Consider the following 21101-nt stretch of genomic DNA (forward strand, 5'->3'; position numbering starts at 1 on the left):
ATTTCATAAATATAAGGTCCATCTAATTAAAATCAAAGCAATCTCAAATCTTGAATAATTTGAAACAATTCAAGTATTTTTTCATACTGTGATCTTTCTTTTCTTTAGAAGTGGATGGACTCTTCATAGACTCAAATAGAAAACAGATATCCAATCCACTCAATACATTACAAATCATTTCTATATTTGATAGAAGGCAAGAGAGACACTGATTTTTGGCAAAAACTTACATCCGAGACACAGAAATATCTAAGAATTAACTCACAATACAAGTTATCACTATTGAAGATTTACCTGTGTGAGTCACAGGACTAAGAAAAAAAAAAGCCTTGCTTTTCATAACTTGGCTGGAGTTAGATAAGAATTTTTTTTTTGTTACTATTATTACTTTACTATTGCATGTTTTCTGTGCTACAGAGCACAAAGTGCTTGAATTGCCTCTCTTCAAGGCTACTGACCAAGCAAACATCTTTTTTCTTTGACATACAAAAGACAACAAGCATTTAGATCACAGGAGTCTTGCTTCAGTCAACTGGAGTGCAATGCTTTTAAGCAGAAGCTGGATCTTAAGAAATAGAAATCACTTCCACATTTAAGGACTGACAAAGTTACAATTATAAAAGCTCAGCTGAGGTTACTGTGTATCTATTCCATTATCCCTAACATAATGCTAAATTAAATCATTCAAAAGCACTGAGCAGAGTTCATTGAAAAGGGGATGCAAAAAAAAAAAAAAGTTGATTTCAGAAGGCATTGCTATCCAAAGGAGCAACTTGGCTGATTGCATTGAAGAAAACTTTACAAAGATTAAAAAAGAACAACCTGTTATCAAAGTACCCCTTTAATGGGGAATGATTCAAACTTTAAATTGCTGCAGACTTCATTCACTCTATTGAAATATAAAATTCCTTAATTCCAGGGCTATGAAAATCATAGGTAATGTTCTTCAAAGTCCTTGCGCGCCATGTTTGTATCTTTGAACACCATATCTGTAATTCTGTGAACCTCTCATGAGGATGTTCTTCTGTGTAAACCCTTCTTATTTCGGTGGGATTTGTGCAGGAGAACCTGGTCTGGTACAAAAGTGCTTCATTGGCAAATTCAATTTAACTCTTCTGACCATGGCAATATATTACAAAATATGATCATTAACCAAGTAAAATGTACAGCTAACTCAAGAAGTAAGATAATACATTAAAAAAAACTTAATCAAGTTATTATTGGCATAAAAATATGTACTTTTCAAATTATTTAATAAATTAAATACCCTAAAATTTTTGAATATATATCCCTGATAATCTATAAAAGAGGGTTTTCAATAACAAAATAAATGGACTTTCAAAAAGTACCCTCTTCATAAAATGCATTTTAACACCTTTTTCTCATTTCCAAGGAATGTAACAATATGTACACCTTCTATGTACTTAACCCATCACCATTGGATAGACCAAGGAGAATTTATGTGCTCCCTAGCCAACCGAACTCATGTTCAAATTATTAATCTAGATAAAGAATGCCAGGTGAATATCAGTTTCTACGTTGTAATCAATCCTTCTTGCTGAGTCTTTATTCTCAATTACAGTAGAATTCACGGGAGGTAGTATTTCAGTGAGAAAATTGAGTTGAATTAAGGTGCATACTCAATATCTTCCTTCTGCAGTTTGGACGATTTTGCAAAAGTGTTCAAAATCTGTCTTCTTACTTCTTCAATATTGATCAGTTGGGGAGTTTTTTAATATGAATCTGTAAAATATGAATCTGTTGAATTGAAAAATGTCTGATAGACTCCAATAAACAGTCAAACACTTAAGCAAACAAAGTTCATATGCCTTTCAGTCTGATGTAATCAAGTTTCTGCAACATTTAACAAATGCTTGGAAGCCCAACAAAAATCACCTTTTTGGAGTGTGCTTCTGCATGTGTTTTGATACAAGAATGACTGTTAATCAGAGATGGGGTGAACTGCTAGATCAGGACTATCAAACTGATCAGCAGCCCATGGGTCAGATATGTCAACCGGGCCTGGTTTAGTGAAGGGAAAATAAGTCCCGATACAGTACGTCCCATGATGCTGCTGTGACAACACGAGTTTGACACCAGTGTGCTAGATCAAAATTTACAGTATCTGTTAGCAGAAGACATGATGAAAGTGGTTGCTGGGAGCTATTGTTCAGTACATCTATGGTCAGTACTACTGAAAGATAAAGGAGAAACAGAAACTTCCTCTTTTCTGTTATAAGGTATAGTTCTTTGTTATATGACTACTAGCCACAATTTCTCTGTTAATCTAAAAGACTTTTTCCCAACATGACATTTCAGATGTATAGAACTTATATGACAGACCACCAGATTTGGCAAGTCTGATCGAAGTCATTAAGACTCCTGCAAACTGACACACTTGACATGCTTGGTTATTGTAAAAGGTTTTCTGAACTGTCTATTACAACGGACTAGTTCAAAGACCCCATGAGCAGAATATATTGATAGAAAGCACTTTGGCACTTGGTAACAGAAGAAATGAATGTCCTTTCTCCGCTATTCTTAGAAATCAGATCTCAGGAACTGGAGAACCTTCTGAATAGCATGGGTAGTATTGTAGCTAGGAAAATTGGAAAAGGACAAAGGGCCTTTCAACAAATAGGACATATTTGGATCTAACTCAATTCATACCATTGGAATATCTAGTCTACGACAGGAAGTCAAGAATATACAAGTGCGGTAAAATGCAAAAAAGTCAAACTATTCTGAATTTTGCATCCAGTATTAGCATTAATATTCCTTTTCACTGCACAGCAGCTACACTTTTATAAAGGAGAAAGATTCAGAATAGTCCCGAAGATAGTGAAGATACCATGATATTTAATTTAAGAAACTTAAGAATTTAAATGCCTGAAGGCAAATGCTCTAGTTATTAAGCACCCTTTGTTTAACTCTTACCTCATTTATAATTGTCCAGACGGATGAATTTTGTATGACAAACAGCCGGACAGCTGTAATTGGATTTAGATTGGGATTGACTATTCCTTCTGCTATGCCATTTTCAAATTTGCCTTCAAAAGCAAAATAATCATTCTAAATAAGCATCCACTAATCAAATGCAAATCACTTACACTTACCTGGATTTTTATGTATAATATGAAAAAGTCAAAAAATTTATCTGCCAATATAGCACTTATTTATTCTATCAAATGAAAATAGTACGACCACTTCATTTACTTGGAATATGTACAATTTCAAAGAAGGCCTTCAGAGAACATGAAGAGTGCAAATAGCACTTGACTCAAATTATTTAATGCTGCTGCTGTGTATTTTTGTAAAGTCAGATGGTTGCTTTAAGGAGACACTATATATGCACCCCTATGCACTCCAAAGTATCACTTTGGAATAAATTCTGAATTACTACTCTACCATAACAACATTTAAGTGATGCAGACTTCAGAATCCACAATTAGATGGTTGCATTTTTTCCCCTAGATTTCACAGTTCCCACATGTCACAGCATACCTTCTTATTTTGTGGTAATGCCAATACTATATCGCTGCTCAGATACCTTATGTAACATTGGTTCATGAAATTCTGTCACCTGAACTTGATTAGTATGCTGCTAGATCAATAGAAATGCAAAATGAGCCATAACTTGAGTTACTTAGATTTTGTACTCAAATGTCTATAAAACAGAACTGTAGTATTATTTAGTTACCTATTCTGAAATAACCATCTTCTAACCGTTTCTCTTTGGTTTCTTTGCTTAATACCAGCTCTTTATTCTGAAAAATGAGATATAAAAAAATTATCATCAAACTGATAAAGGATTTAATTAATTGTTTAACAAATACTAATATGGTAATAAATAAAAAATACACAATTTTTCCCCCTCATCCCCACTTCATAATACCCTGGAAACCAACAAGACTGGACTGGGCCTTCTCAGAAGAGGCTATGGTTGGTTGATACCAGGAAGTGAAATAATATTCCTAAAAGATAATGATATGCTACATCCTTTTATTTACATATATACAACCTATTTTAACATAATATGCATGATAATATAAATGAGGCATTTATGTATTGATCAGCTTCTTCTTTGAAACCTATAAAAAGTTTCTGTAGTCCAATACTAAATATATTTACTAATAAATAAGCCCCAAGACAACACAGAATTGAAGTTTTACAAGTTAATAATAATTTATAAGTAGATAATTTAAATTTTATTTTTAATCATCTGTAAGGCCTGCAGTCCAATACAGCTTCCCTCCTTGGTTCTATCATTGCTCAGCATTATTTCAGCTATGGCTGAATTACAAAACTTGCAGCATGGCCTGTGCTGAAAGAGATACAGAAAGCTTTAGTTTAGCAACTAAAGTCAAGTTTATTGTGATGCTGTATAAATATTTACTGTTCTGGGGAGGGAGGAAATACCTCCAGCTATAGTTACAGAATAGGCTTCATGAAGTCCAGGCTTATTTTTTTAAGAGTGGGATAAAAAGAAATGCTGGTGATTCCAGACTCAGTTATTGAAGGAAGTGATTGTCTTTAAATTCTCAGCCTTGAGCATGCAAAGCAAACAGCCAGTATGATCCCCATTATTAATAAAAGAGTATTCCTGCTTACTCTCTTGTAATCCCTTTCTCTAGTCTACAGTGAATGTAACACAAACATTAATTCTGTTCTTGCTAATTATCCAGAATTGCAGTAAGCATTCAGCTTGGGAGTAGGAAAAAAGGAAAGCTGAAATAAAATCATAAGCACAGTCATGGTCACATGATTTTCCAATTTAGGGATTGAACCCATTTAGCAATCGAGTTCTGGTCCCAACTGTTGTTGCTAAATATTTGTATTGCTGTTACACCCATAGAAAGGAAAAAGAAATAGACTTTATTATCATACCCTAAGAGGTAATACTTCCACAGTTGTATTGACCAATATATCCCCTGGATGTTCTGGATTGCCACTATGGAACAGGAATCTATATCATGGAAAACAATAAAGCAAAACAAATTGTAAAAACAATCACAAATCACCCATGTATCTCTAATTCTATCTATTGAAAGAGTTTACTTTCAGGTAATATGCAAAGAATTGCTACCAAGGATGAAAAACAAAACTGATCTTGCAAACAATTCATTATTGATAGTTTCAAATAGGTGAACAAGATAACTAGCAGAATTTCAGTTATAACAACACAAGTGCAGAAGACTTTTTGCTCTATCTCTTTGCTGAGAATCTAATTAAAGGCCATTTTGCCATTCATGAGATTTCATATGAAAAACATGAAAAATGTTTTTCTAACTCAAACTCAGTTTAGATGACATCAGAGTAACAAAATTATTATCTGAATATCTTCAGAATAGGAGCATACTTGGCAGAATTGTGCAAAATGTTAAAAGAAAATGGACAGTTCCCATTTCACAGGAAGTGTTGCACTGCTGTTAAAATCTTAGCATTTGAGTTCAAAATGACCCTGTTTTTTTTCACTCATATACAAAAATTTAGTAGCCAAATGCACTCCACATTTTTTGAACTACAGGAGCTACGTCAGAAATATTTCAAGAGTACCAGTTGTTCTATCTTTATTGCATGCTATCTACAGCAAGAAACAAAACTGAATATAGCATCCACATTAAGAATTTAATATAATGGAAGATTATTTAAAAGACTGGAAATTAGTATATAATTCAGATATGGAAGCTTGTAAAACATCAAACTGATGCTATTCTAATTTAGCAGCAAAGTTAAGACTGAGCAAACATTGTGATATGATTGTAACGTTCAGTTCAAGTAAGATAGCCTTATCAATTTCTAAGTTTGCTATTATTGCATAACAATAGTAAGCAAAAGATAGCAAGAACCGTGAGATTGTTTCTCAGAATAAGATGATGCACAAAAATAACAATAGGTATTGAACTGTAAGCCACCCAGAGAAAATTGACAGAAATGGGCAGCTATAGAAATTAAACAAACAGGATTTCACAATTTGCAAATCCTCCTTCATTTATATTACTGCATTTAATATTTGCTTAAAGCAGCCACTTTATTATATTATTTCAGCCAAGTTACTGTGAGAGAACAAAGCAGAACTTGAGATGGTCCACCCATGAAACAGGATATGCCATCTTTTCATAATAGCAGCTAAACACAAAATGTCAGTCAAGTCATTTCCAAACAACAGAAAATTTATGGTACTCGTGTTTCATATTTGCAGAATTATAGATTCTTGTTCTTCATCAAACTGAACATGACGTTTTGTAAGCATAATCATAAAGATGTCTTGTGAACGCATGTATAATATTAACTCAGTGAGGGATTCTACATAATGATTGAGAGATATGAAAAATTCCTAGAATTATAGATCTCTCTTCAATGCAAATCCTTCCATTCAGGGAAGATGCCTCATTGATTTCAGGGATTCCTGCTTCTTCTTACCTTCCCACAATGTACAGATAGTCCTTGACCTACAACCACAATTGAGTCCCAAATTTCTGTTTGTTAAGTGAGTTTGGCCCTATTTTGCAACCTTTCTTCCACAGTTATTAAGTGAATCACTGCAGTTGTTAAGTTGGCAACACAGTTGTTAAATGAACCTGGTTTCCCCATTGACTGTGCTTGTCAGAAGGTCCAAAAAGGTGATCATATGACCCAGGGACACTGCAACCGTCATAAATACGAGTCAGTTGCCAAGCGTCTAAATTTTGATTACGTGTCTATGGGAATGCTACTACAACTGTCATAAGTGTGAAAAATGGTCATAAGTCATTTTTTTTAGTGCCGTTGTAACTTCAAATGGTCACTAAATGAACTGCTGTAAGTTGAGGACTACTTGTAATATATTTTATTTAGCAGATTTTTCAACCCCTTTCTATCGGTTTCTTATTTTTTGAATTCTCTCCCACTGAAAAGAAAGAATCTCTGAAGGAAATTTTTCAAGTAGAATCTATTCATTCTGGGTACTTTAGAAAACTACAGGTAGTCCTTGACTTACAACTATTCATTTAGTAACCAAAGTTACAATAGCATTGAAAAAAGTTACTTATAACCAGTTTTCATACTTATGATCACTGCAGCTTTCCCATGGTCATGTGATCAAAATTTGAGCATTTGATAACTATTGATTGATAACAGTTGCACTGTCCCAGGGTCAAGTGATCACTATTTATAACCTTCCCAGCTGGGTTCTAGCAAGCAAAGTCAATGGGGAAACCAGATTTGGAATGGAATGAAATGGAATGGAATGGAATGGAATGGAATGGAATGGAATGGAATAGAATAGAATAGAATAGAATAGAATAGAATAGAATAGAATAGAATAGAATAGAATAGAAGTGAAGTGAAGTGAAGTGAAGTGAAGTGAAGTGAAGTGAAGTGAAGTGAAGTGTTGGAAGGGACCTTGGAGGTCTTCTAGTCCAACCCCCTGCTTAGGCAGGAAACCCTATACCAGTGATGGCTAACCTTTTTGCCATTGCATGCCAGGAACAGGGTGGGGGTGGGAGTGGTTCCCACCAGAAGTTGGCAAACGGGCTGTTTTGGGCCTCCGGAGGGTCTCTCGGGGGTGGGGAAGGCCATTTTCACCCTCCCCAGACTCCTAGAAAGGCTCTGGAGGCTGGGGAGAGAGAAAAACGGGCCTTCCCACCACCAAGAGGTCCTCAGGAGGCAGGAAACAGCCTGTTTCCCTACTTCTGGTGGGCCCAGAAGGCCTGAAAATCAGCTGGCGGAGCTGAGTTCACATGTCCACCGATATGGCTACGTGTGCCACCTGTGGCACGCGTGCCATAGGTTCACCATCATGGCCCTATACCATTTCAGACAAATGGTTATCCAATCTTTTCTTAAAAATTTCCAGTGTTGGAGCATTTACAACTTCTGGAGGCAAGTCCTGCCACAGATTAATTGGTCTCATTGTCAGGAAATTTCTCCTTAGTTCTAGGTTGCTTCTCTCCTTGATCAGTTTCCATCCATTGCTTCTTGTCCTGCCTTCAGGTGCTTTGGAGAATAGCTTGACTCCCTCATCTTTGTGGCAGCCCCTGCTTAATGACTGCAAGGTTGACTTACCAACTGCAGTGATTCGCTTAACAACTGTGGCAAAAAGCCCATAACAGAATAATAGGATGAAGCACAGCTCACTTAACTGCCTTGCTTAGCAAAGAAAATTTGGGTCCAAGTGGTGGTCAAGGACTACCGGTAGTGTCTTCACTGTTTCATTTACTACCAGGAGATATTAAGCCCCTCCAGCCCAGGAGATGTTTCATATTAAAATGAAAACAAAATAGTTACCTTTCTAGATTAGCTGGCTTGTCAAATTTAAACAAAATATAATCTCCAGCAACTGGTGTAATAGCCCAAAAAAAGTCTTCACCCATGTAGGCTTTTTCAAGAGCATGCCCTTGATAGACTTTTAATGTTGTAGAAACCTCTGCTGGTGGATTCACATGAATTTTATGCAATAATGGTTTCAAGAAGTCTTTATCCTACAAAAAAATGACAAGATATAATGTTAAGGGTAGAACAACAACAACAACAAAGTATAGAGGTGTAGGGCAATAAATACATTTCCTGTGCTTTTCTAGGTTATTAAATTTTTCTTGATAAAAATCATTTGTGACAATTTTCCATGACACATTTCACTTAGACAAAATTGTAGTGAAAAGCTCCCCTAAGCACTACATCTGGATATTTTGTCCCATAACATACAGGAAAATGTGGGGGAGGGCATGGTGACATGACAGCATCTTCCTACAGCAGGGTTGTGAAACTCACGGCCCATGGGCTGGATGCGTCACACGCTGGCCACACCCACGGCCGCTGTGACACCACAAGTTTGACACCCCTGTCCTACAGACTTTCCTAACTCCTGTTTATAAATTTCCAATTTTTAAGCTTTGTTTACCTTATTTTTGTTTTTAAACTGTTTTCTTTTTCAATCTATGGAATATTATAGTTAGCAATATTTTATTTATTGCATGAGAAACAACCTCCTACACCTGCAGTTAATCCTAGACTTACAACCATTTGGTTATGAATTTGGTTTGAAATTCCAACAGTGATTGAAAACAAATTCTCATACTTACAATCATCACACCACCCTGATGGTCACATGATCACAATGTAGGCGCTTGGCAACAGGGATGCATTTACAACAGCTGCAGCGTCCCGGGGTTAGGTGATCGCCATTTGCAATCTTTCCAGCTGGCTTCCAAGCAGCAAAGTTAAGAGCCAAAGTGGCACAGTGGTTAGAGTGCAGCACTGCAGGCTACTTCAGCTGACTGCTAGCTGCAGTTCAGCAGTTCAAATTTCACCAGCTCAAGGTTGACTCAGCCTTCCATCCTTCTGAGGTGGGTAAAATGAGGACCCAGATTGTTGGGGGCAATATGCCCACAATCTGTAAACCACTTAGAGAGGGCTGTGAAAGCACTAGGAAATGGTATATAACTCTAAGTGCTATTGCTATTGCTAATAGGGGAAGCCATTTGATGATGGCACAATTCGCTTAATAACTGCATTCATAATGAAGGGATTCATTAACAACCATGGCAAAAAGAGTTATAAAATCAGGTGTGACTCACACAGTAACCTCATTGCTTAGGAATGGAAATTCTGGTCCCGGTTGCGGTTGTAAGTCAAGGACTAACTGTACTATCATGAAAGCAATCAAGAGATGGCAAGAAAATAAGCAAAAGAAGGAAGTGACACAGAATAAATTCAGGAGTTTCAGCTCCTTCAAAGCCACAAAAGCAGCCTAACATTTCTGAATATTAAACAACCAAAAGCAAGAAACCATAGACAGGGGAAGACAGGAGACACAAGACAGTTGTCACATAACCTCATTGGAAGCAATTGCTTCTGGCCAAAAGGGAGGCAAAGTGAGGCTTGACTATATTAGTTTCTACCAAATTGAAAATATGCTGCACTGAGTTGAATTCACTTAGGAATATTGCAACATCAACGTTGGTAAAATTTAAACATTGCTCACTTCTGATGATAAATGTATATTTACTCCCCTCAAAAATTCAGGTTGAATGTAAAGAAACTTGGCAATGCTTAAAAAACTACTAATTCAAACTGATGTTAACTTATCCACAAGTAGATTTCAGAGTTAGCCTTAAACCATGAGGTGGGAGGCATATATATTTAATAATAATCATAATCATAGAAGGAGATTTTAATGCAAGATTTGGCCATAATGATTAGGCCCTTTAGTGCCGTGGTGGCACAGTGGTTAGAATGCAGTACTGCAGGCTAATTCTGCTGACTGCCAACTGCCAGCAATTCAGCAGTTCGATTCTCATCAGGTCAAGATTGACTCAGTCTTTCAAGATCAGTAAAATAAGGACCCAGATTGTTGGAGGCAATATGCTGACTCTGTAAACTGCTTAGAGAGGGCTGTAAAGCATTGTGCAGCGATATATAAGTCTAAGTGCTATTGCTATTCAAACCTCATAAATATCCTCCAGAGGTATATTTGCGTCCACTGTTGGACAGCCACCAATCCAAGGTCCAAAATCTAACTTCACAGATTTTTGTCTTGCAAAATGCTTTAGCAACCTCAGTTTACATATCCTAAATGGTGTTGATCCTAGGGACAGACCAGGGGAGTTTACATATTGGTCTGGCCTCAATTTGAGCACAATAGATGATACAGCCCTTGCTTCAGGACTTGTGAATTTCCTAAGAGACCATACAACAGTTAGCACTTCTGACTGTGATCATCTACCAATGATACTGTCTCTTCATTTAGATAAGATAGAACTTTTGATCCCATTGCATGTGGTGCAATGCTCAGGTCAGCATATAGAGTGAGTATGGCATTAGAAGAGCTTCTGAACTCTTCTCACCTAAAAAGGGTAATCTTGAAATAATATCATCTCCCCATCATGACTCATACCCAAGCACTATGAGTCTCTGATTAACACCCACTCTAACAGAATTATAAACTGATCAGTATAAATCAAATCACTGACTTAAGCAAGACTGAGGGGAAGGAAGGGAAGGGAAGGGAAGGGAAGGGAAGGGAAAGGAAAGGAAAGGAAAGGAAAGGAAAGGAAAGGAAAGGAAAGGAAAGGAAAGGAAAGGAAAGGAAAGGAAAGGAAAGGAAAGGAAAGATTTTAGGGATTACTAGATGCAGTCATGTGATCATGATCTAGATGTCTGGCAATCTATTAGCACTTACAGCCAATTGTCAAGTGCCTGCAAGCACAAGAACCACACAAACATACATCCAATTCTTCCCAACTGAGTTGTGACAAACAGAGTTAATAGACAACAAAGAAGTAAAGTCATGGTCATGTGATGTTTCACTTAACGACTGAATTATACTTAGATTTTGTGGCAATTGTATTTAAAATCAGTATATAGTTAAGAAATATATATTTAAAAATATGTAGTTCTTAATTAAGATTAATGAACAAGTTTCCAAAAATTGGTATATGTATATATTGCTTTCTGTCAGTACTCACTGTGAGTTTTTGAATCTTTCCTTCTAGGGAAGAATGTAGACCCACATGCTGAAAAAGTGAAGGCCTGAACCTTATTCTGAGATTCGATTTCTGGCGATCACAATGTTTCTTTAACAAAATGGTGGAAATATTTTTAGCATAAGACACATCATCATTATACATGGCTTAAAAACTGGCTATCTGGGCCATTTATTGCATTCTTACCTTGTTTTTATTTAGCATATTAAAATAACATATTCACACCACTACAAAAATTCAGTCATCAGAACTTTAGTAAGTGATTTTATAGGAAGTAATTAATAGTTTATCATTCATCTCTCACAGCTGCTAGGATTTCTAAATGCCATTTCTGAGAAAAAATATATTGTTCAACTGCAGCTTTTACTTCTGCAACCTATAATGTCACTCTGATTTGAAATGCACTTAATTAAAATAAATAAATTAAAATAAAAAATAAAAATGTTATGCCTAATAATATAATGTATCAGGCATCATTCTTATTGTTATGATTTGATCTGAAAACTATAATTGGACAAATCAATTTGTATTTCTGATTTTAGTATAAACTACTTCTGTCTATTATTTTTTTCTCTTTTCAATAATTTTCTCATATTGATATATATGTGAAATGTGGAAGCGATATATATGATTTGCTTCCACACTTCATTTCTCTTTCATCAGATAAATCATTTCTTTTCAAAGGCCATGAAAAAATTCATTGTAAGACATAGGTTCTAGCTAAGCAAGGTGTACAGCCAACATTTCCACACATGAACACTGAAACCGTTCAAAAACTACTCCTGTTTTCCAAGGCCTCACCACACTGCCTATGTTTGACAGCTGAACATATCTATTTGGGGTTGAAAAGCAGCACACAAAAAAGGACAAATTGTACTATGGCGAAGAAAAAAATAGTATGAATTTAATGGAAGTCCCTAGCAGTTGAGTTCAACATAAGGTCATTTGTATCCCTTATCTGTGCATGCCTCACATTGCAGAAGCAACTCTTTTGCTCTTTGTAGTGGAAAGGTGTTGAATATGCAAGTAGGAGTGAGTCTTACATCAGCCATCACTCATTGGGAGGAGTGTTGAACATGCAAGTAGGAGTGAGTCATACATCAGCCTTCACTCATTGGTTCATTTTCCCCAGTGGGAAAATGAACAAGCACCAATGGCTGACATACTGGACAGCTCCCTGTAAAAGGAGCTGCAGCCTCGGGCAGCCCTCAGTTCGTAGTTATTTTTGTTGTTGTTCCTGTTGCCCGAAATAAATGGTTGTTTTACTTCACTACGATCATCCTGCCTCTCTTTTTGTGTCCGGACTTAATAAAAAGTTCTATAGGGTTTATAAGTAACTCTTTTCCCATTGAAGGGGACTTTTGCTTCATCTCTTCTTCTAGCTTCTGAGTCTGAATTGCTCCCTGGTTCATTTAAAAAAGAATTCTGGCTTGATTTTTGCAGAAATAGAATTGGGAAAACTTCTGCTCCATGTCCCTAACCCCTTGCTACTGCTGCTGACAGGACAGCCCTTTCCTACAAAAGGTCAAGCAAGGGAAGGAACAAGGGAAGCAGTGCATCCCAAGGCTGACAGAGAGAGTTAGGCATAGAAGAATTGTCTGTCCTTCCCTGCTCCTCACAGTTTTTTTTTCTGTTACATCAGGGGTGGGGAACCATGGCCCTTTTATGACTTGTGGACTTCAAAGAATTCTGGGAATTGAAGTCCACAAGTCATAAAAGGACCATCCTTCTCTACCTGAGTTACATAGATCCTGCCCTAGGCAAAGTATTCTATTAATTAGGCATTCTCAACACAGGGTAAACACTTCAACTATTGCAGCTTTCAATCCATAGGCCAGGAAACATGGTGGTAGAAAGGAATCTACATTTGGAAAAAGGGGATGGAATACCTTCACACAAATGCATGTTTATCCCTAAGTAGATTCAGGAAGATTCCCTCCCTCTCCTCCCCCAGCAATCTGTTTGGCCTACCGGACAGCAGGCCATGAGTGTTCAAACTTCAGGCAGGATGTTCTCTGCTGGCCACCTGCAGAAGGCATGCTATCTGCTGGGGCACAGTTGGAGAAGTTGAATTTTTTTGAGGATATAATCCAGTCTTTATAGTACTTGGCCTCTGCAGTGTTTGTATAGTAGGGCTGTGCAAAGGTGTGTTGTTGTTTTTTTGCAAAATACAGTATGCTAGCATAAGTAAAACATTCTCTCTTTGCCTTAGGTCTCCTGCAAAGTTTGGTGTGATTGCTTCAAAATGGTTCATGGTTGTGACTACAGATACTTGCACACAGAGCTGCCTTGTTTTTCTGGCAGTTTCAGAGAATTGCTGTCTGTGTATGCACATACCCACAGCCAAAGACAGTTTTTGAAACTGCCTTGCCAAACCTTCTAGAAAATGTTCTTCTTTAACATTTCAAGACAATCAGTTATATTAATCATGCTTTTCAAAATGCTCCATCCAAAAGTTTTAAAGGTAAAGGTTCCCCTCACACATATGTGCTAGTCATTCCCGACTCTGTGGGGTGGTGCTCATCTCCGTTTCAAAGCCGAAGAGCCAGTGCTGTCCAAAGACGTCTCCGTGGTCATGTGGCCGGCATGACTAAACGCCAAAGGTGCACGGAACACTGTTACCTTCCCACCAAAGGTGGTCCCTATTTTTCTACTTGCATTTTTTACGTGCTTTTGAACTGCTAGGTTGGCAGAAGCTGGGACAAGTAACGGGAGCTCACCCCATTACACGGCACTAGGGATTCGAACCGCTGAACTGCCGACCTTTCGATCGACAAGCTCAGCATCTTAGCCACTGACCCACCACATCCGAAAGCTTTGCACAGCTTCAAATGATTTCTTTCTGGTAATGTCTCAACCATTAATCATATCTTCTTAATCATTTCATAATACACTAAACGTTGTTTATCTACAAGAAACTATAATTTAGAAAAGAGCTATAAAAACTATGACTAGGTTTCTTAACATATTTTCTTACAATCATGTCATATAGGTAGACTTTTCAGAAACATTAAACTCTCAAACCAACTTACTGCATCTTTCTCCGGATTGCATACTTTCACCCAAAGAATGTGATCCAAGAGCCAGTCAATTGGTTTCTCTTTATAAAACATAAGTATGAACTCTACAATGAGTGTAATATCTGGAGACTGGAACATTTTACCTGTAAATAATAATTTACCTGTAAATAACAATGTATCAACAATAATTTAGCACTTTGAGTGATAAATGCAGTGTTCCATTAAAGAGTATGAACCCAAAACTCTGTTGTTTAGAATCTGAACCAGCAAATTACTGCAAGTTGCTCTTTTTATATAATGTAGCACTATCAGTATAAATTTGCACTAGAATAATTTAGGTTAATAGGTTCATTTAGGTAAAAAGAAAGGCTGAAGACACAAGGGCATGGAACTGCTACCTAGATGAACACACTTTCAAACATAAAACTAAAACTAATGTATATTAAATTTCATTTCTCTGTACCTTCTCATTTATTAACAATTAATGCTCTAAACTGTCCCTTTGGAGATCAAAATTTTTAAAAACTGGCATCCATAATTATATTTTCTGTTTTATGCTACATTTTTCTTCCAGAACTAAACATTCTCATGATATGTCTTGCACTCTGATTAAGGCATTCCCTGTTTGTGCAGGGTTTCTCGGGCAAAGGTGGTCTTCCTCAATTCATAGGAACTGTTGCATTCATTTCAGCAGATGTCGAAGCAAAGGTACCTACAGCGATCACTTTTTTGTCAAATGCCACATGCAGCATCATACCACTTTGACAAAACACTCATACAAAAGGGAAAGTTTGCATCACGGTGCAACCCTGCTTTTGTCATTACTCCTTTTTCCCCCTCTACTGAATGGGAGATTAGGCGTTTGTTTCCATTATCAATTTAAAGGAGGCTGTTAGTTGAACATAGTATACCAAATGCTAGAAATTATAATGCCATACTACAGTAGTGAAGAATTAGAGAAGTCACACTCTTTTTTAAAGAAACCCAGTATCTTCAAAAACTTGTATCAGACTAATATTAACATACGAGGAAAGTAGAATCTCTCTTCAAATATGGATTCAGAAGCAAATATTGAATTGCTGGCCTTGATAGAGGCAGAAATAAGACATTAAGAAAGCTTTTAAAACATTGCTTTTCATTTGTCTTAATCTATAAATGAATTTGTTTAGATGACTGAAGTCCATTTAAGGCTTATACTTCAATTTTAAAATTTTTATTTAAGAACTGCAGACATTATAACATTATTCCCTTTTCTATCACATGCGTTTTGTTACATGTTAAATGCTATCTACACATAATCTAGCACGGGAAAATTTACAACTAATATTTTCATATTACAAAATGAACTGTAAAGTTGTTTTTGTATGTGGGATGGGGGTTGTTAAACTACTTTCCCAGATTTTACAGCGCTTTTCTATCCTTCCCTTTTAAAAATTATGTAAGGGATTTTTTTTTTCTTACCAATGAACCCCAGCTGAGAGAATTCTAGAATCATCCAGTCTTCTGATGACAACTGAAGTGCAAAATTTTTTATTGTGCTGAAATAATTCTGCTTGACAACGATGTCATCCTCAAGCTAAGGGAGCCAAGCACAAGCAAGTAAGTAAGCAAGCAAGCAAAATAGAAGAAATTAAATGAGGAATGAAGTTGTATGGGGGTGGCACTAAACTAAGCAGATTTCAGGTTCAAACATACATTAAATCCAGCTATCATTGGGCCTTTTCCTACTGATGACTTGAAATGTTCTCTGCCCATCCCTGAACCAGCAGAAACCTATTCTGATAAGAAATTTGCTATCCTTACTGCTAATGCTTATTCTGTCTCTGTAGCTTCTGCTTCAAACCAGTATAATCACCTGAATTTCTTCCAGGGAAAAAGCAGACAAGGATTGCCCTTGGAGAGTATAATAATAAGAGGGAAATACTTCTTTAACACAAATACTGTTATGGCTGTCTCACTATTAGGCTGCGGGTGTGATGAAGGAAATATCATGTGACCTATCAGAGGAAACATCATAAAGATATTCCTCGATTTACAACAGTTTATTTAGTAACCGTTTGAAGTTACAATGATGCTGAAAAAAAGAGATTATTTTTCACACTTACAACACTGCAGCATCTCTGTAGTCATGTAATCAAAATTCAGATGCTTGGCAACTGATTCATATTTCTGACAGTTGCAATTATGTGATCCCCTTTTGTGGGGATCCCCTTTTCTCACCAGCAACGTCCATGGGAAAATCAGATTTACTTAACAACTGGGTTACTAAATTAACAACCGCAATGATTCACTTAGCAATTGTGACAAGAAAAGTCATAAGATGGGGAAAATTCACTTAACATATGTTTCAGTTAGCAACAGAAATGTTGGGTTCAATTGTGGTCCTAAGTCGAGCACTATCTGGATTTATAAGGAGGGGCCCTTTCTTCCACAGGTAGTTTCTCTATTATTTATGGCTGCCCATCCCAAATCCATGATTCTGGGCAGTTAACAGCAATTAAAAACACCATATAACAAACACAAAAATATTGGACTGCCATCTGTCAGAAATGGTGTAGTGTCTCCTCCTTGGGCGGAGGGTTGGGCTAGATGACCTACAAGGTCACTTCCAACTCTGTTATTCTGATATATGCAACCAGGGTAAACAACCAAAACACTAACAAACAAATCAACCCAACCACGTTGCAGGCTTTGTCCCCAGGCTCATTGCTACAAAAGCCTTAGCAAACCTTACATTAAAAAGAAGTAGCAGCCTTGTCATAATTTAGGCTGCAATGCTATAGAGACTTCGAAAGAAAATGAATTAAGTCCTGCTACACTAAATGAGACTTAATTTTAAGGAGGTATGCAAAGGTTGATACTCTTTATCCATGTATTTAATCAGAAAGGAAAACAGAGCAGGATGTGCCAAGTATCTGTCTTGGCAGCTCAACTGTAATAATACATCTGTGGTTATTACTCAGTCTTGGGCTGGCACTTTATAAGAAGGGTTGGCCTGTCTCTCTCTTCATGGTAAACAAATATATCTCCTTCCTTCCCTGGTCCCATTCTGAAACATTCTCAAAATCTATTTTACAAAGTTGGGGAATACTCTTGAGCAAAATCTGGGAAGAATGGAACGTGGCCTAGAGCACCGAATTATGGTATAATTTACTCCCTGCCCCCTCCCCAATTATAAAAGCAAAATGCAGGAAAAAGAAAGAATTTAAAAAATATATTCTTAGTCTTTGGGAATACTGAACTCTGTGTGTGTGTGTGTGTGTGTGTGTGTGTGTGTGTGTGTATGAAAAAGAGTGCTGAGAACACAACAATTAATCATTATCATTTAATATATTTCTTAAAAGATGTCATTTATGCTGATAGAAGAAATCTAAAAAACAGTAATGTTTATCTAATAAATGATACATTTATTTTTTATTATTAAATTTAAATTTTGTTTCTGAATTAATTTTGTGTCAGTGCAGTTTCCCACACTTTAGAATCTGCTATCAATCTAAGAATATTATGCTTTGATTTTTCAGTATTTCAGAATGACCATTATTAATAATTAAAACTGATTTTTTTAAAGTAGCACTTTTTAAAATGTAGAAAACATACCAATACCACTGCATGGTTCACTTTAAAAGATTGTTGCGATGCTTACCATTGCATCAAAAACAAAATAATAAATATATGTTTATCTCCAGCACAATTTGAAAAAATTGAGATGGATGTCATATAATTTTAATACATCATGATGCTATTTAGGAATTTCTTCTATACAATTTCTTGATAACTTGATGAAATTGTTTTAAAAGAATTTTCACATAAGGCATTCCACTGAGATTCATGAAATTCAATGGCCAAATATTGTTTCAATAATACAGCCTTTAAGGTTTTTAATGGGGGTGTCTCTAGGTAAAATATAGGATTGCGGAACTGCAAATTAACATCAGCCGTTGTAATTAACTTACTAAAGAAACTATGACCAAGATAGACTTCTATGTCTTAAACCCCAAAACATCCGTTCCCCACAGCAAAATATTTTCCAGTGATGCTCAGTGATGTTTGATATATATCAAACTCTCAAGACAACTCTGATAACACAATAAAATTTATAATCTATCTCAAAAGCAAAACAAAAAACCATGTGCATGTCATCCTCCAATTTTCTAAAAGCCAAAACAACAAGCTGCTAATGGTAATGACAACACCCTAAATTATCCCTGGCAACAATTCTCACTTCACAGAAGATACTCAAGTAGTGCCAAACACTCACACACAATTCATCTCCAAAAATGCACCTACTGTTGGATGCACCATTCCATTCTACAAAACTGTTTCTTTCACATTGCAGAATAAGGGCTGGATCACTTCATGTCCTATATTCACAAAAGGTTTAAAGGTGGAAGAACCAAAGGCCACTTCCTTTGGGACTCTCCATGATCATTAGTATGGTTTCCAATGGCTCTGGAAGGCTTGTGCCTTTTGATATTTAGGCAGATATATAAATCTAAATTATTGCCTGTCATTTGTGTCCTCCTGTCTCTATTCTTTTGCCAACCTTTTGTCCCTTTCTGCCAATTTTTTAAATATTTGCTGATGTTTAATAAAGGTTACTCTTGTTAGCTGAACTGAGTTGATGTGTGTACTTGCTCTCATCTCAATAGAGAGATTGACTGGGAAGTCCGATGGGTGAAAACTAAGCTGGAAATGACCCACAGAAATTTCCACATCCAAATGCTCAGCAACATGAACAAACTTCTCCACCCAACCGTAAACATGATGTAGAATCCTATTCAGAAGCCAATCATTATTTTAAGAGAAACTTTTTTTTAAATTTCCTTCCTTCTTTTTAAAATGAGTCAGAACATAGGAAAGGAAAGTGCTGATTCCCAGAATGTTGTTCTGTTCCACTCCTCTCCTCAGATGTTTTTAAGCCTGGGTGAACTCAAAGGTATTCTGGACCAAAAAAAAAGGAAAAAAACCTATGGAGAATCTTGCTTTCTCATTTATGTGCCCAGGGACATCTGCAGACTTAGACCAAAGGCACCAATATAATACAATCTTGTGGGACCAGATCATTAATTTTTTTTTTTTATAATGAGACTGCTTGCACATCTTTAAAAAAATCTCAGAGAGGGAATACTAAAAGCTGTGATGGAGTAGTCTTTTTTTTCTCCATGCAATTCTGTGCTTTACATACAAACTACGCCCACTCCTCATTTAACAACCATGATCCATTCCAACAACTAGATCATTAAGCAAAAGAGAGAGAAAGAGAGAAGCTATGAAGATCACTGATTAATACCATGTCATTCAGAAAAGATTCTTGTACAGCTACAACAGTGTCACTCTTACTCAGGTGTGCCACTAATGTCATGTGTACAAAATTTTGAATAAAAGTGAGCACATTGGTCAGGAAATTAATATTTTTATTACTGTTGTATTTGCAAATGGTTGCTAACCAACGTAGTCACTAAACAAGGGGTGTTTACATGTCTGGGCCAGCTTTACAGTTATGTAACACTTTGGATTCAAAGACAAATGAGAGCATACAAAAAGAGATGCTTGTTGCACTTTAACTATACCAATCTGTGTCTTTTTCCAGGGCAAAATTAGTATTGCTTAATTACTAATTAGATGCTTTGAGGCTAAAAATCTAAACATGTGTAACTCTCTGCCTATGGCCTTATTGCACACTGATGCCTGGTAGGCTGAACCAAATTTACAAAATGCAACTTTGACAATAACAGATGCTAATTAAGTTAAAAATACTGCATGTACTTCATGTTTAAGAATCCTACAAGCTTTTTAAAATTTCAAATAATCATGAAAAGGCAGTTTTAATTTTAAATTGAAATTTTAAATTCCACTGCAAAACAAACATTTAAATCCTCCACTATTTTTCATTATTTTATTGATTTCACACACACACACACACACACACACATTTTTGTAAAATAATATATTATAAATAATTGGTATTATGATAAATAAATTTTATTAGGTTTAAAGGACCATTTGATAAATAGTTGTGTTATGGAATACTCACTATGCCATGTTCACTATTACACATTTTAAAAATATTTTGAATATTCACTTTTACATTCAAAATATAAAAACAATTTACCTGAATGTAGTATACACCTTTTTTCTGTGCATACATCATAAGAAAACAGTAATCCAGATTTTGCTTTGTCCTCCATCTAAAATTAAATATTTAATGTTATTGACTTTGCATGTGAGCAGGCAGACAAAACATAAGCTTGAAACATAAACATGGCTTTTAGTTATTATTATTTTAATAATGAATGAACACAAGTAATCTCTCTGTTTCCGTCCCACACCCCGACTGATTCCCAAATATCATCATCCACCACTTCACTGGAACCTCTGAAGAGGCCCATCACAGGAAGTCTAACAGAGGAAAAAGCTCCTTTTCAATGTCCTTTCCTTATGCAGTTTCCTACATTCTTTTGGACTTGAAAATCTGCTCTGCTGCATTGGGGGACTCTCCACCCAATTTCTTCTGTGACAAGTTGTTCCCTACCCTCCTTCCTTTTGCATAGGAATCTTTATTGGCCTTCAGTTTCCTTTGCCAGTGGAAGGGAAAGTTTGGATGATGTCCTTCAAA

General features: G+C 36.3%; 1 protein-coding gene across 1 annotated transcript in view; it reads right to left on the reverse strand.

Moving 5' to 3' along the window:
* Positions 1-364: 364 nt before the first annotated feature.
* The window catches only part of MGAT4A (alpha-1,3-mannosyl-glycoprotein 4-beta-N-acetylglucosaminyltransferase A), a 68647-nt gene continuing 47910 nt past the window's right edge, over positions 365-21101 (reverse strand). Inside the window, exons 9-17 of the mRNA XM_034431318.3 lie at positions 20598-20673; positions 15947-16061; positions 14498-14628; positions 11448-11555; positions 8269-8462; positions 4888-4966; positions 3701-3767; positions 2938-3050; positions 365-1743 (exon numbers count right to left, since the gene is read on the reverse strand). Coding sequence (XP_034287209.1) covers positions 1717-1743; positions 2938-3050; positions 3701-3767; positions 4888-4966; positions 8269-8462; positions 11448-11555; positions 14498-14628; positions 15947-16061; positions 20598-20673 — 910 coding nt within the window. The 3' untranslated portion in view covers positions 365-1716. The remainder of the gene's footprint in view (positions 1744-2937; positions 3051-3700; positions 3768-4887; positions 4967-8268; positions 8463-11447; positions 11556-14497; positions 14629-15946; positions 16062-20597; positions 20674-21101) is intronic.

Source organism: Pantherophis guttatus, chromosome 5 (assembly GCF_059756535.1).
Source record: "Pantherophis guttatus breed Tessera chromosome 5, ASM5975653v1, whole genome shotgun sequence".
NCBI classification, from domain to species: Eukaryota; Metazoa; Chordata; class Lepidosauria; order Squamata; family Colubridae; genus Pantherophis; species Pantherophis guttatus.